Below are 13,590 nucleotides of genomic sequence, written 5' to 3'. Positions count from 1 at the left end.
CACGGTCTGATTCATCTTGGGGTGGATTGTAGGAGAGAGATTCCCTTCATTTCACTGTGGAAATGAATCCACATTATTGAAAAAAATCCCAAAAGAACAACTGCAAATAAATCATGCTCGGAAGCAGTTGCTTATACTTAAAGAACATTTCCCAAATAATTTAGTGTTGTCTGCAGAGACATTACACTTTCATTTCCCACTTCAGTCCTCAGTGACACACTGTGAACTTATAATTTTTTTGCTCTTTTTCCTCCCATTCTTTTCAGGGAGTACAGTAATTATGGGATAAGGCTTCAGAGTAAGAGTAGGATGCAGGTCCTCAGGGCATGTGTACAGGTTTAAGGACAGCCCTTACTTCAGCTCTTGCCCAGACCAACTCAAGGAGAAACTCAGTGGTTGTCTCACTTATTTCCAGGTGCCTGGACTTCACCTGTGGCATTTGTTCCAAAAGTTGGAATTAATTTAGATGCAGAATTTGCTGTGGTAGGTTTAATTTAGTTACTACTGCCAGGCATATATTTACAAGGATTTAAATTCTACTTTGTCTAGTTGGGCCATGGAACACAAAAGATCTTCCAGAGTGGTGTTGGTCCTGGAGGAGTCTTGTGTCAGTGAAGCAGTTTCACTGGGAAGTATTAATTTCTCAAAAGTATGAGAGAGGGAGGACTGTTATTGCCATGCATGTTTTTGAAAGACAAAAATTATTCAAGCTTCTTGTTTATCTAACAATTTTAAAATAATGAATGGCACTTGGACATGATCAAATGGGTCAAAGCCTCTCCCAGTCTGCAAGGAAAGCTCCCTTTGGGAACAAACAAAAACTCCTGTGCTTTCAACTAACAAGGTAAGTTGTATTCCTTTTTTAGAGGGACCAGGCAGATCCCTGCTGCTTCTCTCTTGCCAGTCATTTGTGGATTTAACACACTCTGAATTGTGAGCCCTTTTTGTTTTTATTATTCTTTCAAGACACCCTTTATTGCTGCACAGTGATAGAAGTGCAGACCTTCCATGCATCTGTGTCTTCTGCTACAGGCCACAGTAACACCAGAGAGAGAAACCCAGTTTTAATTGGCACCAGCCCCACTTGCTGCAGTAGATTTCTCACCAATTTACCTCCACCCACACACCAGTTCCTTCCTGTAGCTGCGTCTAGATATTAAGCTCCCTGACAGATGGATTTGGGTCACCCAGGTAGTCAACAGTTCATCTGAAGCTGAAGATCAGCAATTCCTGGAATAGCAACCTGCAACATCAGAGAGGAGCAGAAAGAAGGGAGTAAAAGGCAAATGTTATTCTCTTCCACTTACCATGGCTGGGATGTCCCTTTGTTTCAACCTGTGCCCTCACCCAGACTGACCCTTCTTAGCTCGTGAAAGCTGATGGGATTGCAGCCTAAGGCTTCGTGGCTGCAGACAGGTCTTCTAATTAGATAATTAATTGTATGAGTCAGTGCAATGCAGCCCATGAGAAGAGCACTTACTGGCTTTACTTTCTGGGGACTTTGGTGTGGTCTAGATGTTGTAACTCAGGCCTGGCTACTACCTGTGTATTCCAAACCCCCGTCATGAGCACGGCCAGAAGGATCTTCCTTGAAAATCCTGTTGTGGAAACAGACTGGCAGGGAAGAAAGAGCAGAAGGGAATGTTATACCATCTTCTTTCATAGGCTGAGGAGGTAAATACATTTCTGACTTTGACTTGCTGGCACGAGAATCAAACTTTTTCAGGGAGTCTGCCCCAAAAGAGCTGTCTGACTTTTGCCTGAGGAGCCAGTGGGCTTGGACCTGCTCTGTGCAGGTTTCATTGCCTTTCACACAGGCAGCTGCAATTCGTGCAATTCCAATACTTTCAGCAGCATTCCTCCCTGGCAGGAGTGAAGAGCACAGTCCTGCCTACGATCAAGTGTGCCAGCACATCACACAGTACTCTACATCCGGCTGCTCCTTTGGCATTCTCCAGCAGAAGCCAGACTTTGAGGAATGTTGTTTCACGAGTCATACATATTGTTTGTGAGCCTTGATGGGTTTGAACTACCTTGGCCTTTACCTTTCCACCAATGATTAGGAGCACATCCCATCACTTCAGAGCACCAGCTGGATTGTTGAGTGTGCCATAGGATAGATTTACAGGAATGCTGAATGGATTTGGGGAGGAGTCTTATATAACTCCTTAATAATTCAAAACATCTAATCTCTCTGCTAAATTTTCAGACTTGCAAGCACCACTTCTCTACAGCAGGTGAAACACGATCAGGTATATTGGGATTATTTGTCACAGCTCTGCATTATCAATTAACACCATACCCAGGTACCTCAGGAAAGACAGTGATGCCCAAGATATGATTTTCTCTGTTGGAAAGTCTTAAAAATAGACTACTTCCATTCTAAGCAGTTGGATGTTGCTTCCTCTCATATTGCTGTGTATATTATTTATTACCTGAGCTAAGTGTATTACCTGTAACACACCCATCCTTATGGCTTATGGAAGCTGGTAATTGGAACCTGCACAGGCAGAGCTGTAAGTCCACAGGGATCCCAGCAGGACCTGGCTCTACATTCCTATACTATTCCAGAATTTGCCAGGATTTGCCTTCCTGGTTTTGAGCTTAGTTGGAGCAGCACAGATTGTGGATGGAAAACAGCAAAACTTTCAGAAAATTTTCATTTCCCTCTCCCTGTGATAGGTGTAGAAAGCAGGAGATTTGTTCCCTGTCTAGGAAACAGAATAATTGTTTTTAAAACTTCTGAAAGAAGTTCTGAAAGTAACAAAAGATATTAGCAGGGTAAAAAGGACAAGGTATTTGATACCTGTTGATATATTGGTTAGAAGATAAGAAATGCCATTTCAAAGTAGGGACCAAGAAGACTGGGGGGATTTAATGAATTTAAAACCCCATATAAATTTCTTAGTCTTGCTGGGAAAATTTTACATCAACCTGCCCAAATTTTGGGAAACAACAGCTGCATTGCTCCCTTGATGTACTCAGCAGGTTTGATAGCACAACCAGGGTGCATCAGCACATCTCTCTGTGATAGAGACAACTTCTACCCTTGCCAGCCATGACACAGTGCACGATCCTGATTCACAAGCTCATAGACCCACTGGACCTTATTCAGGTATTGAATAAATCCATTTGTCCCTGTTACACTAGAGAAACCATCATAGTGTCATAAACAGGCTTAAAGAAAAAAAGATTTGGACTTGAATTAGTTACATCTCTCTCCAGTTATCAATAGCAAATAAGAGTCCTTTCTCAGATAGCATTGGTCGTCAACAACTTTTCTTCCCTAAACGTTGCTTAAATTGCAAGGTTGAAGGCTAAGCAGGATCCATCACCTGTTCTGATTAGACAGTTGATTACAAGATAATCCCCTGAATATTTCATGCAGAAATGACAGTGCATCCAGGCACTGAAGTAACTTGAGTACTTGAAACAGAGCCTTATAAAAAGCTTTCTGCACTTACCTCCTACCTGGAAGCACTGTGAAGCTCTGTAGATATAAAGACACTCTTCCCCACAGAAACCACTTCCGAGACAATCTGATCCTCGAATGCTGATTCTTTGGACAGAGCTGGCTCTGCTGTAGAGCCCTGGTTCTGCATTAGCCTTTTTCCTTCTCCACTGCCTTCAGGACAAAATATGCCTGTTGATACCTTGTTTCTTGAGGCGTTATGGAGCAAGAAGACAAGGTGCTGAAGTTCTAGCAGAAAATTGCCACGGCCTCTCAGGTCATGGGAGTTTGGTCTTTCTCCTTCTCTTCCCTCCATGATGGTAATCACCAAACCAGAAGGTCTCGCTAATTAGCTTCAGTTTGTGGTTTGCTTAAAGCAGGATCAAGGCAGGATGGAAATAGCCGCTGGTGCTGCTCCCTCCTTAAGCCAGTGCAGAAGCAGATTGTGCACGGCATAGCCACATCCTATTTTAGCACTGACGCAATTTCCAGCCAAACCTCCAGGCAGCATGGAAACACACATGCCTGGTAAGTTTATTCTCTGTTTCATTCTTATTGCTGCCTATGAAGAATGATAGGCCAAGATGGGGTGGAGAACAAAGAAATGAGTACTTTGGAAGGACTTCTCTGTCTTTTTTTAGGGAAAAAAAAAAAAAAAGAGAAATCTGCAGCCCAGTTACAGAGAGCTCAGAGATAAAACACACAGAGTTCACTTCTCCTGAAGCCTCAGAAGTGCAGCTGTGGGTCAGCGTTGTGATCCATATGGAAAAGATGATCACTAGGCAAATGCCTTGTGCTGGTCTTCTGTTTCTCCCTGCATTTGCCTTATTGCAGTGCAACTGTGGGGAGTGAGCAATATCCTTTTCTAAGAGAAAATGGGCAGCCCTGAGCTCTCAATTCCCATACAAAAGGAGCAAATCTGCTCAGTGCATAAAACCTTCATTCTGGAGTTCCCAGTGTACGAGTTTAGAATAACTTTCAGCGCTGATGTTGAGTCACTGTTCTTTTGCTGTCACAGTCAAAAGCTCTGTGGTTATTTCCATGTTATCTCATTGTTTCTGGGGCTGTATCTCTGCTGTGACCTTCAAACTCCTTATTTGAATAATAGGATAGAATCTGACCTTTAAATTTTAGCTATCTGGTATTTCTCTCTTTGGAATGGTTCAAGAACTATTTACGTATTTAGTCCCCTGCTGCTTAACTGCTTCTATTAATATCAGTCCCGTAACTAAACTCAGAATCGGATGGTTCTCTTTATAAAGAGTATTTCTTCTCTAATCATATTTGGAGGTGGGAAGGCAAAAGATGTCTGTGATATGTACAGCCAAATGTAGAGAAATACAACTGAGATACTGAGTCCTACCCAAGACATTCTTCTGCTGGGTGTCCTGGAGGCTCAGGATATTTCAAACTGAGTGTTGGCATGGGGTTCAGACGGGCAGATGCACCCAGGCTGTCTGGATTAGTTCAGCATTAGTCAAGGTTTGTTTTTTTGCCCTTTTCACCTGCAGTCCAAGAGGTACTGTGTGAGCCCTGAACACACAGGCTGCAAATTAGATGGCATTAGAGACAACCCAAATAGCCTTGTCTGTCTAATTCCTATATATTCTTAAAAGGCACTGAAATGGTGCTTTTGAAGACACAGTGGAGGAAATCATGCTTTGCTATAGTTGAGTTTGGTGGAAATGTGCACAAGAAGTAATTTTGGCACGAGCTGAGCTTCTTCATCTACATTCAGAGCTGAAAAGTCATTATTTACTGAGAACCTAAAGAGCACATGTACAACCATGCTACATCTTTCCATATCTATATGTCCTTTGAAAAAGATGTTTGAGTAAAGCTACAAGGAAACAGTAAGTTCAAGTAGGTTTTTTTCATCCCTACTTGGGGGTTGGAGTTTACCAAACAATGCTCCTAAATTGCAGACGTTTTGAACAGCATTGCAGAGGAGCATTCTTCTAACTGTGGTGTCTTTCAGAAATGCAGATCCTTTCTGATACTTATCTGAAAAGAGAGGAAGATAAATGAAAACAGTTCCCTGTCTGTGCCCTGGATGACCAAACCACTTGCAGCATATTCTGCAAGTAGCTGTGCTGTGATAATCTGATCATCTGGACCACTCAGCTCAGTTAATTGGCTGTTTAATACAGAGCTCCTAATTAGGCAGACTCCTTTACTGCCTCTTTCACAAGCAGTGGTCCTTCAACACTCCCTCTCAGTCCTTCCACTTTTGGCAGTCTGTGCAATTTCTTCATGGTGGCACTTTGGACAAGGACCTCGGAACAGAAATAGTGGATGAATTGCTGCACATGTGGTCAACCCTTAAGTTTGTAAAAAGGTGAGGCAAAGGAGTGTAGAGAGGCTGAGTGAGCAGGTGGTGACTGCTGTGAATTGGAACTGGAGCTGGTCACTGATCTCTGTCCTGGGGGTGCCTTGTTCTTGGAAGCTGTTTACAACCTGATGGGGTTTGACTGGAGGGATGGCTCCCCAGCCGTTTTTGTAGAATAAGTGTAGTTCCTGAACATTTGCTTTCCAAGTTGAAGTCAAGATTCCCTGTACTGCTGTTCTGTGAAGATACATATAAATATATGTAAATATACACTAAAGCTACTCATGTGTGCATATTTAAAATTTTTATATATATTCACATACATACACACACGCACACAGCTTGTTTCTATTGATACTAATTCCTCCAGAATATTTACAGAATGAGAACATGTAAGGCCAGATGTCATAAAGGCTTACAGGGTGGAATGAGGTCAGGCTGCATCTGAAGCAGAAGCCCCTGAGGCACTACTGTACCAGGCAGGAACTGTCAAATGTGGAATGCATGCAAAACAAAACATTTTGGTTCAATCGGTCTAAATTGGGAAGTTGAAAAGCTTTTGGGAGAACAAAAGTCCTCCAGATACAGATATGGCAATTGCATTTCCATCAAAAAACTTGTTCTGACTGGGAGTCCCTGACTACCTCACCAGTTTACCAGTGTTAATCTCAGGTTCGTGACAGTTTCTGGAGGTTGGGAAGCATAATGGAGATGAAATCATGTTATAAATGAACTGCAGCTTTTTCCCTAGGCCTAGTTAAAAGGACTGGAAAGAAAAAGAGGTCTTTAATTGACTGTGTAAAGGTCTTGTGAGATATCCCAGACTCGGTCTGAAAATACTGGAGAAACATTGTGTGTGGTCTTTGGGAATGAAACCTTCCCTTATTAATTATTTTTCTTGGAGTTTCCCTCATGGCATCATTATGTGCTTCATTAAAGTGAACCAAGCATGAGTATGTTCAGGAGATCAGACAGGGAAGACTGGTGAGTCAATCTGCTGGACTGTTCAAGTGCTGCTGGACCCTAATCTGGTATTGACAGGAAATATAAGAATAATTATAACATTTAGGGTTCAGACCCCCTCCTTCTTTAGCATTCTACTGTCTCCTCTCTGAGAACGTGGTGGTGGGGAGGCAGTTTCAGTCTGAATATAGGGGATAGAAGAGTCTCAGCTAAATGAGGGGGAAATACAAGCTCCAGACTTTAGCAGTAGACAATGGATGTGGTGTCTCCCTGGACAGATGGGAGCTGTTATTTCTTCTACCTGGAGAAAAGTCCTGACTTGACAGAGGTAGTGGTGCATTTTCTCTGTAGTGGTGATGGTGCTGACCATGTGGGCAGATGTGTACAGGATGTCTTCTCCTGAGTATAAAACACTAATGCTGGAAGGACCAAGACATGGTTTTTCCCTCTAAGAGCTTCTCCAAGAGAATGAGAGTATGGTCAGTCAACCCTGTTTCAGCTGTGGCACCACTAGAGGGGGAAAGAGTATGAAACATTTGTGTGTCGAAACAGTTTCTGTATCCACTGGTTTTTATCAGCATTTTTCACCGTGCTACTGCCTGTATGGAATTGACCTGTTGGAGCGAGGAGGCCTCCAAGAGGATCAGAGGGATGGAGCAGCTCTGCTGTGAAGAAAGACTGAGATAATTGGGATTGTTCAGCCTGGAAAAGAAAAGGCTGACCTCATTGTGGCCTTGCAGTGCCTGAAGGGAGCCCACAGGAAAGATGGAAAGAGACTCTTGACAAGGGCCTGGAGTGACAGGACAAGGGGGAATGGCTTCACACTGACAGACAGCAGGTTTAGATTGGATATTGGGAAGAAATTCTTCCCTGTGAGGGTGGAGAAGCCCTGGCATAGGTTGCCCAGAGAAGCTGGGGCTGCCTCATCCCTGGCAGTGTCCAAGGCCAGGTTGGATGTGGCTCTGAGCAGCCTGGGCTAGTGGAAGGTGTTCCTGCCTATGGCAGTGGGAATAGAAATGAGATTATCTTTCAGGTCTCTTCCAACCCAGGGCAGTTTGTGATTCTGTGATGATTTCCATCCCCTCCAGACCCTCCATTATTCTGCACTGTGACTATGTAATTTGTCAAACACAAGAGATAGGAAGCATGTCTAAAAATTCCAGACATTACCCCCTAAGACCAGAGCATGTAGGTATAATCTTAGATACACTTGATGAGCATTTCATGTGTAAAGCTTTCTTTATGGAGAATGACCATGATCCACAAGCTTGTACCTCTGCCTGATGCCACTGGATCTGTTCACACCAGTAGAAATGAATAGTGTCTACTGACTGCAGTCTTCCCCATTCCATTAGGGAACCACCTGTACAAAACCTGCTTTATGTATTTATCTCTCCTTCTCAGACTTTGCTCTACCCTCCTCACACCCAACTCTCAATGGACGGAAGACAGCAAAATCAGCAAGGGACTCTTTTTCAGCCTACAACAGCAAGTACCTCACTGTTCCTCAGAACCGGACTTCCTGGCACAGAAGTGGGACCAATGGAGCTCTTGAGGCATCAGTGGTGTCCTACAGAAGTTCTGTAAGTAGGGTTTCATGTTCATTAACCTAGCTCAAGTGCATTTAAGATTATGAAGAGGCTTGAAGCAGAGTGAGAAGAGCAGGGTGCACTCTCCTGTGTGTTGGTTAAATCAGAACAGGGAGAAGAATCTTTATGAGGAAAGTGATACCACAGCCTCAGGTGGTTCAGTTGTCTCTGTGTACAGCAATAATTAATTTCTGCAGTAGTAATCTCACCAAAATTTCTGGATTGTTTACTTTAGCTAAAATCCTTCAGAGCAGGAATGGAGGGAGTTGCTATTAACCCCAGTGGCAGAAAAAATCTGCAGGTTGATCACTAAATTGGGTGTGCCTGTGTCAACCCTAAGCCAGCTGTGACAAGGTGTTAGTGGGATTGGATTGATTCCCAGTGGAAGTGTGGTGTGGCTGTAGTGTTCAGAGGAGAGCTGTCATTAGAGGACGCACATTTGGGATGTATTTGTAGTGATATATTTGCTATCAGACCACTAGAACAAAATCATTGTGAAATGCTGATCCTACCTTCCCATTTTCTTATTCCTTGGTGTGATGGTTTCTTGCCTTGGAAACATCAAGAAGCAGTGAAAGCAGGACCTAAGCTGGTAATTTACATCACTGTTTCTGACTTTTACAGTGGCTGTGAGAGAGGAGGAAAGATCTTGATAGTTCCTTCAGAGGCATTTTTGAAATTGTGACTTTTTGTGTTCTTCCCTAAAAAGTCTTCTTGTGCCAGAATGTCACATGGTAAGGCAAGCAGTGCAAATTTAGGGGCAGGAAATATCTTTAGTGAAATCTGTGGGAATTTTGATTAGTTTTCTGTGAATTGGACACTCATAATTATGGGGATGGCACCTCGCTGCCAAGAGTGAGGAAAAGAGTCCACGGAGAGGGAGTCACTGTTGACTCTCCTCATCTCCTGTGTAACTCCAGCAACCCCAAGTGTTGCTATGGTGCCCTCTCAGGTGGCTGGGACGTGGCAGGTGGCTCCACACAGTAACAAACAGGAAAACCTTGGAGTGAATTTCACATTCTACGACCTCCTCGTTCCCTCTCCTGCTTCTTGTTTGTGCTTCTATTTTCTGCCCCACACTCTCCAGTAAGGGAGGAGAGGATGCTCAGAGCTCATCTTCTCTAGAGCCAGCAAATGCATTTCCTTGTGCCAGTGACCTGCTGTGGTGACATCATTCCTTCTGGGCTGTATAGCCTGAAACTCTCTAGGAGGGACACTAGAAATCTGCCACAGGTTTTCCCTTGCTGGGGCAGAGATGGATCTGGAGAGTTTGCATGGGCTGCCTGTGAGTAATACATGAAAATGTATCTAATTGGGTAATGGGGAATTGCAATAAAATGATGTCTCAAAAGCAGTTTTATATTCTGCCAGGATGTAGTGCTGAGTGTAATTTTGGATGTGCCTAAAGGGACTGTATATATGCTTTAGACTTGAAGAGTGTGCTAAGTGTGATGTGCAGAACAGATTACTCAGTGGTAATTTTGTGAAAGGATGAAGGATGTAGCATACATATAAACCCAAGATTTATTTAGTGACATGACGACTGAAAGCTACTTTGTGGGAGAGTAAGTGAAGCAAAACAATGAAAAAGAAGAATCTGGTGGTGTTGATGAATATAATAGTAAGCACATTCATAAATTTGTGTTGTTTTAACAAACAAGATAATTGTCATACAGCAAGTGGTTAACTTTGCATTCAGCACTACCAGCACATGTAAGGAAGGGGAGAAAAAGAGAGAAACCTTTGACTGGTACCTGTCAAGATTTTACTTGTACAGTCACCTATGGGAACCATAAATATTTGGAATTAGGTTATAGGATGATTTCTTTGGATCAGGTTGACCCTTGCTTTTATATTTCCCCCCATCACTGGAGGGCTGGTGTCACTCCAGTGAATAACACTCTAGAGATTTCTCTAAAGGGTTTTACACTGCAGCATTGTGCTGGAAATGGTGGCTGCAAACAGTTTGGAAAAGTCATGGGCTGCCTTTAATGAGTGCGAAGTACAATTGAATGCCTCAGTGTCAGGCTTCCACATGAATGCTACAGAATTCCCATCCAGGCTGGGGAGTGATGGCAGGATTACTGCTGGAGCTGCATCCCAGAAGGGTTGTGAGAGGGTGATGATGAAGCACGGATGGTCTGAGGGGCTGACTGGATGCAACATGGATGGTTTGAAGGATTTTAGCCATGGATTCCCTTTTGCAGTGTTACTGGTTAGTCACACAATCTTTTCATATGTTAAAACAAAAGCTAGCATGGCTAGCCATTCATGGGACATATCCTTTCTAATCCCTGGTATTTTCGAAAGTGTTTCTGTCCAGACTAGCCCTTCTGGACCTTGAGCCACATTAAAGATATTTCTCTTATTCTGGCTAAGATTGATTTCTTCCCTTCCAACACTGTTTTTGCTTCCCTTCCCTGCCTGCTTTGCTCCACAGCACATGGCACATGGCCTGTAATGTGGTGGTCCTTATTCTGACTTCTCTGTCCCCTTTCAAAAGAGGGGTGTCCTCTCCCCTTGGTGTGTGCACGTGCACAACAGGGCGACAGAGCTGGGGTGTGCCTCGGTACCTGCTCTTCCGCAGGAATCCCACGTGCTGAGATAAACTAAATTAATCTATGTTTAGTTTATGGTCAGAGGAGGAATGAAGTGAGGCTGGTGTGCAAAATTAGTATTTGTAGGTCATACCTGGGTTCTTAGTGGCTTCATGTGCTCGTGTGCAGCTAGACCCCCCCCCCACACCTACTTGGGCTTTTTGGCTTTCTTGTCTGTGTGACCCCCCATGTTTCTCTCCCAGATTATCAACAACTACGTGGAAGGGACCCAGGCAGGGGTGAGGGACAAGGCCTCCCTGAGTGGCCTGCACTTCAGGGACAGCAAGAGGAAGGTCGACTACGTCTTGGCCTACCACTACCGCAGACGCCTGGCCCAGCACGTGCCCGGTGCAGCCTCCCCGGAGCCGAGGTGCAGATCCGCCTCCGTGGCCCTGGTTTCAAATGGAGACACCGGGAAGGGCCGTGCTGAGCCCCAGCAGCAGCAGCAGGACGATGGCCAGCGTGCCCTGCAGGAGTGGCCGGGGCTGCCCGGCCTGGAGGTGGTGGAGCTCAGCCCGCTGGACACCCTGGAGGAGGAGAGGCGGCTGCAGCGGGAGGAGTACGAACACAACCTGCTGGAAGCGGGGCTGGAGATCGAGAAAGACCCTGAGGTAAGAGGGGGAGACTTGCACCTCATACATGGCATCAGGTGTCCCGATGGATAATGGGCACTTTGGATGCCCAAAATACGGTGTGAAGCTAAGAAGGTGGCCAGGGGGTGTTTGTGTTGCTTGGTTCTTTCTGCCTGAGAAAGACATGGTGGTTGCTGTTTAACGTAGTGTTGAGTAGCAATTTCAATCTTACTTCAGGTGAAAACGTATTTCTTTATCAAAATGTTCTTATGGCATACAGCAGACACTTTTCTTACCAAAAAAACCCTCAACAACTTAAACATTGATAAAACTAAGAAAGTATCTCTTAAGTAATTTGCTGGAACACTGCTAAGGCATTTCGTATTTCCTCACAATATTTTCAGTGTGACTCGCAGCTTTCTTCTCAGCCATATGTAAGTTTTGTGTCCATTCCACCCCCAAAATGAGTAGCTCCTATGCTTTGACAGGAGAAGGTCCCAGCCTATGATGTTTTTATTCTCCCATGTGTGTGATGCTATGCTCACATCAGCTGGGAGCTGTGGTTATTTTACTTGGCTGTTGCCAGTCAGTCATGAGCACAGGTATTCTAAATCTCATGTTGCTGCACTGAGATCTGTGCTATCCCTCTGTGCCCCTTTGAAAGCACATTATATATGTATATATATTTATATACAATAAAGGAAAATCCCTGCTGGGTTCTGGTTTTAGGTACTCTGTTGTTCTTGACACCAAATTTGAGAGATTTAGAGCACCTTTTTGTATGTGCTGAGAACTCAGAGCTCGTGCTGCTTCCAGTGCAACCAGTCAACACTTTCAAAACATGGAGCAAATCACAGACTGAATCAGAAATTTTGAGACTGACTGGCTTGGCATAGTGTATGCATATTAAATCATCAGCAGGAGTGGAAAGAAATAGAAAAGTCTTTTGACTCTTAACATTTTCCTTGCTTAATTTTCTGAGTTGCAGGTGGCTCTGGGTTGTATTTCACTGCACAACCTGGCTGAGTCATCCTTGCACTGAGCAGAAAAAAGCGATCTCAGATCCTGATTCTTTTATGCTGTGCACTGGGGTTATGGTTCAGTACATGACCATCTTACTGCTATGATTTTTATAACCAAATTGCATAAATCCCAGGAGAACAGCTGTTTTTGGAGACCCCTTTCAGTTCTGAATTTCATCAGAACCCAAAAAGTCAAGGAGGAGATTTGGATTTGATTATTTGACTCATTATTTACCCTAAGTCCAGCTGGATAAAAATTCTGTTTTGGCCTCCTTCCAAGTGATGACACATGCTCTTAAATAATATACAAAGTGATAAATGATGCCATAAAGTGTTGATCAAAAAACACCTTTTTGTCACAGTCTTCACTATGAAGAGAAAAATGTTTTTGTAAATGAATTGGGACGTTCACAGGAAATTGTTCATCAGTTCTTTTATGGAAAAAATGAATTGATTTTGAAAATTACAAAAAAAGCTATTCCATCACTTCTCTAACTGTGCATGTATGGAGTTACTCCTGTCCCCCACCCCTCCTCCTGTCCTTCCCCAACACACAACCTGTCTAGTCAAAAGAGGAAAGAGTTTTCCCTTTCAGAATCTCCTGGGAAACTGGAAGAGGCTGGAAGGACTACGCCTTATCTTTTTCTTCCCTGCCCATGACCTGTGACTTTTACTTCCTTTTCCTCACTTAACTGATTTTTTTCTTCTGTTAGTTAACTCCTGCAGGAACATGCTGAAGGTTCTGTCATTTTTCCTGCTGTGGATTTCCTAGAAAATGCTGAGTAGGCACATGTGAAAAGCACAGCTGTCCTTATATGTGGATTATATGTGTCCTTATATGTGTGTTGAGCTGATATGGCAAAAACTTCTGCTTTTAGTCCTGGGAAAAAATATATGTCTATAAATTCATTAAACTGAGAACAGCCTTCAAGCAGCATTTGTATTTTTGTATATCACAGTGGACTTTCAACTGCTACATTTCCAGTGGATTATGCTGAACTGAATGTTTGTTTGGTGGAGGTTTTTTCGTTTGTTGTTGATTGTTTCAGTGCTAATATAAGAAACGG

At 43.5% G+C, this 13,590-nt stretch overlaps 1 protein-coding gene and 1 long non-coding RNA gene across 2 annotated transcripts in view; one reads left to right on the top strand and one right to left on the bottom strand.

Moving 5' to 3' along the window:
• Positions 1 to 979: 979 nt before the first annotated feature.
• Positions 980 to 11,305, bottom strand: LOC128807300 (uncharacterized). The gene is made up of 3 exons (XR_008437110.1): positions 11,244 to 11,305; positions 1,481 to 1,614; positions 980 to 1,243 (listed from the first exon to the last, which is right to left on the bottom strand). It is a non-coding gene; the product is annotated as an uncharacterized LOC128807300 (long non-coding RNA).
• ANO2 (anoctamin 2) overlaps positions 9,536 to 13,590 on the top strand; it is a 138,094-nt gene continuing 134,039 nt past the window's right edge. Inside the window, exons 1-2 of the mRNA XM_053977572.1 lie at positions 9,536 to 9,617; positions 11,133 to 11,540. Coding sequence (XP_053833547.1) covers positions 9,588 to 9,617; positions 11,133 to 11,540 — 438 coding nt within the window. The 5' untranslated portion in view covers positions 9,536 to 9,587. The remainder of the gene's footprint in view (positions 9,618 to 11,132; positions 11,541 to 13,590) is intronic.

This window comes from Vidua macroura, chromosome 5 (assembly GCF_024509145.1).
Source record: "Vidua macroura isolate BioBank_ID:100142 chromosome 5, ASM2450914v1, whole genome shotgun sequence".
NCBI classification, from domain to species: Eukaryota; Metazoa; Chordata; class Aves; order Passeriformes; family Viduidae; genus Vidua; species Vidua macroura.
This window is presented reverse-complemented; position numbering and strand designations above follow the sequence as displayed.